This window comes from Olea europaea, unplaced genomic scaffold (assembly GCF_002742605.1).
Source record: "Olea europaea var. sylvestris unplaced genomic scaffold, O_europaea_v1 scaffold24697, whole genome shotgun sequence".
Taxonomy (NCBI): Eukaryota; Viridiplantae; Streptophyta; class Magnoliopsida; order Lamiales; family Oleaceae; genus Olea; species Olea europaea.
Window position 1 is genome coordinate 1 of NW_019242910.1, and position 1,621 is coordinate 1,621.

At 36.1% G+C, this 1,621-nt stretch overlaps 1 protein-coding gene across 1 annotated transcript; it reads left to right on the forward strand.

Moving 5' to 3' along the window:
• Positions 1-7: 7 nt before the first annotated feature.
• LOC111382299 (phospholipase D gamma 1-like) lies at positions 8-1,616 on the forward strand (the record flags this gene model as incomplete). The annotated part of the gene is made up of 5 exons (XM_023006219.1): positions 8-814; positions 909-977; positions 1,076-1,223; positions 1,319-1,467; positions 1,557-1,616. Coding segments are annotated over exons 1-5 (696 nt in total), but the record flags the coding sequence as incomplete, so codon positions are not given.
• Positions 1,617-1,621: the final 5 nt, after the last annotated feature.

The following is a 1,621-nucleotide window of genomic DNA, read 5'->3' on the forward strand; positions in this document are numbered from 1 at the left end:
AGTGTACAATGATTTGTTAAACTACAATATGGAAAACAAACTGTCAGTGTACAAAATCCAAATTAATCGACTCAAATCTTCTTCAACCTCACTATCAATGTGTATTGTGACATTGAACTTAGCTTGGTCCTACACCGGATTCAATGCACCGTTGTCCATAGGAATGTCAATGGATATACAGAGAAAAACATATGGAAGCAACCAAGATTTCGTCTATATATGAACCTTTCCTACTTAGTTACTCTCTATGTTTTTTTTTATCTAGTATCCCAACTCTCCAAGTCCAAGTGAAACAGATAAACACACATATAATCGTAGAGTTAAAACCATTTGAATTCAAATTCAAATATTGTACAATGAAAGAGACAGGAAGTAGGGTAATTGCCCACAATGGATTTAATGTCCACAATGGATTTAATCTATAGTCCATAATACACATCAACTAGCACAATCCTTTCCAAGCACACAAGGCCAATGATCATGTGCCAAGTGGATTTACGTGATCCGCCTCACACTTATATCATCTAGTAATTTTTGCTTATTCATGTATGTTGTAACGGAAAAGGGGCTTGCTATTGATTGTCCAAGAGAGCCGTGGCACGATTTACATTGTCGAATTGATGGTCCAGCTGCATATGATGTCTTAACTAATTTTGAGGAGCGTTGGTTAAAGGCGTCAAACCCCCATGGCGTACAGAAATTGAAAGCATCACATGACGATAACTTGCTCAAACTCGATAGAATACCCGATATATTAGGAATAGAAGAGGTTACTAACCAAAGGCTAGATGATCCAGAGACTTGGCATGTCCAGGTATGATAAAATTGAGTTTTTCTTCCCTCAACTCCCATATTTTGAACTGTATTATGTTCTTCTAACTTCAAACCAATTTATCGCAATTTTTTAGGTTTTTCGTTCAATCGACTCCAATTCGGTTAAAGGTTTTCCTAATGAGCCAAAAGAGGCCCCAAACAAGGTAAACACATTCGGCTCTTAATCTATTTTCATCGGTTAGAGTGCCGTCAATAACACGATGCTAATGAATGATGTTACACGCTTGCGACATTGAAACAGAACCTGGTATGTGGGAAGAATTTACTGATAGACATGAGCATACATACAGCTTATGTCAAGGCAATTCGTAGCGCCCAACATTTCATTTACATCGAAAACCAGTACTTCCTTGGTTCATCGTACAATTGGACAAAATACAAAGACTTGGGTAAGAAAATCTTATTGAGTATCGAATAATTAGTACCTAAATTACTCGATAATGTATGAACAACGAAAATTAAATATATACATTTTTACTTCCAGGTGCAAACAATTTGATACCTATGGAAATTGCTCTGAAGATTGCTAACAAAATCAGAGCAATGGAGAGGTTTTCAGCATATATCGTCATCCCAATGTGGCCAGAGGGTGCTCCTACAAGTATTTCCACCCAAAGAATTCTATTTTGGCAGGTTAAATTCAACACCCTCATTTCATTAAAGAGATTGAAAATTGATGTGGGATTGATTAATACATTAAGAATTTTTTTTTTCATTTACAGAATAACACAATGCAAATGATGTATGAAACTATTTACAAGGCTTTAGAAGAGGTAGGACTTGAGAA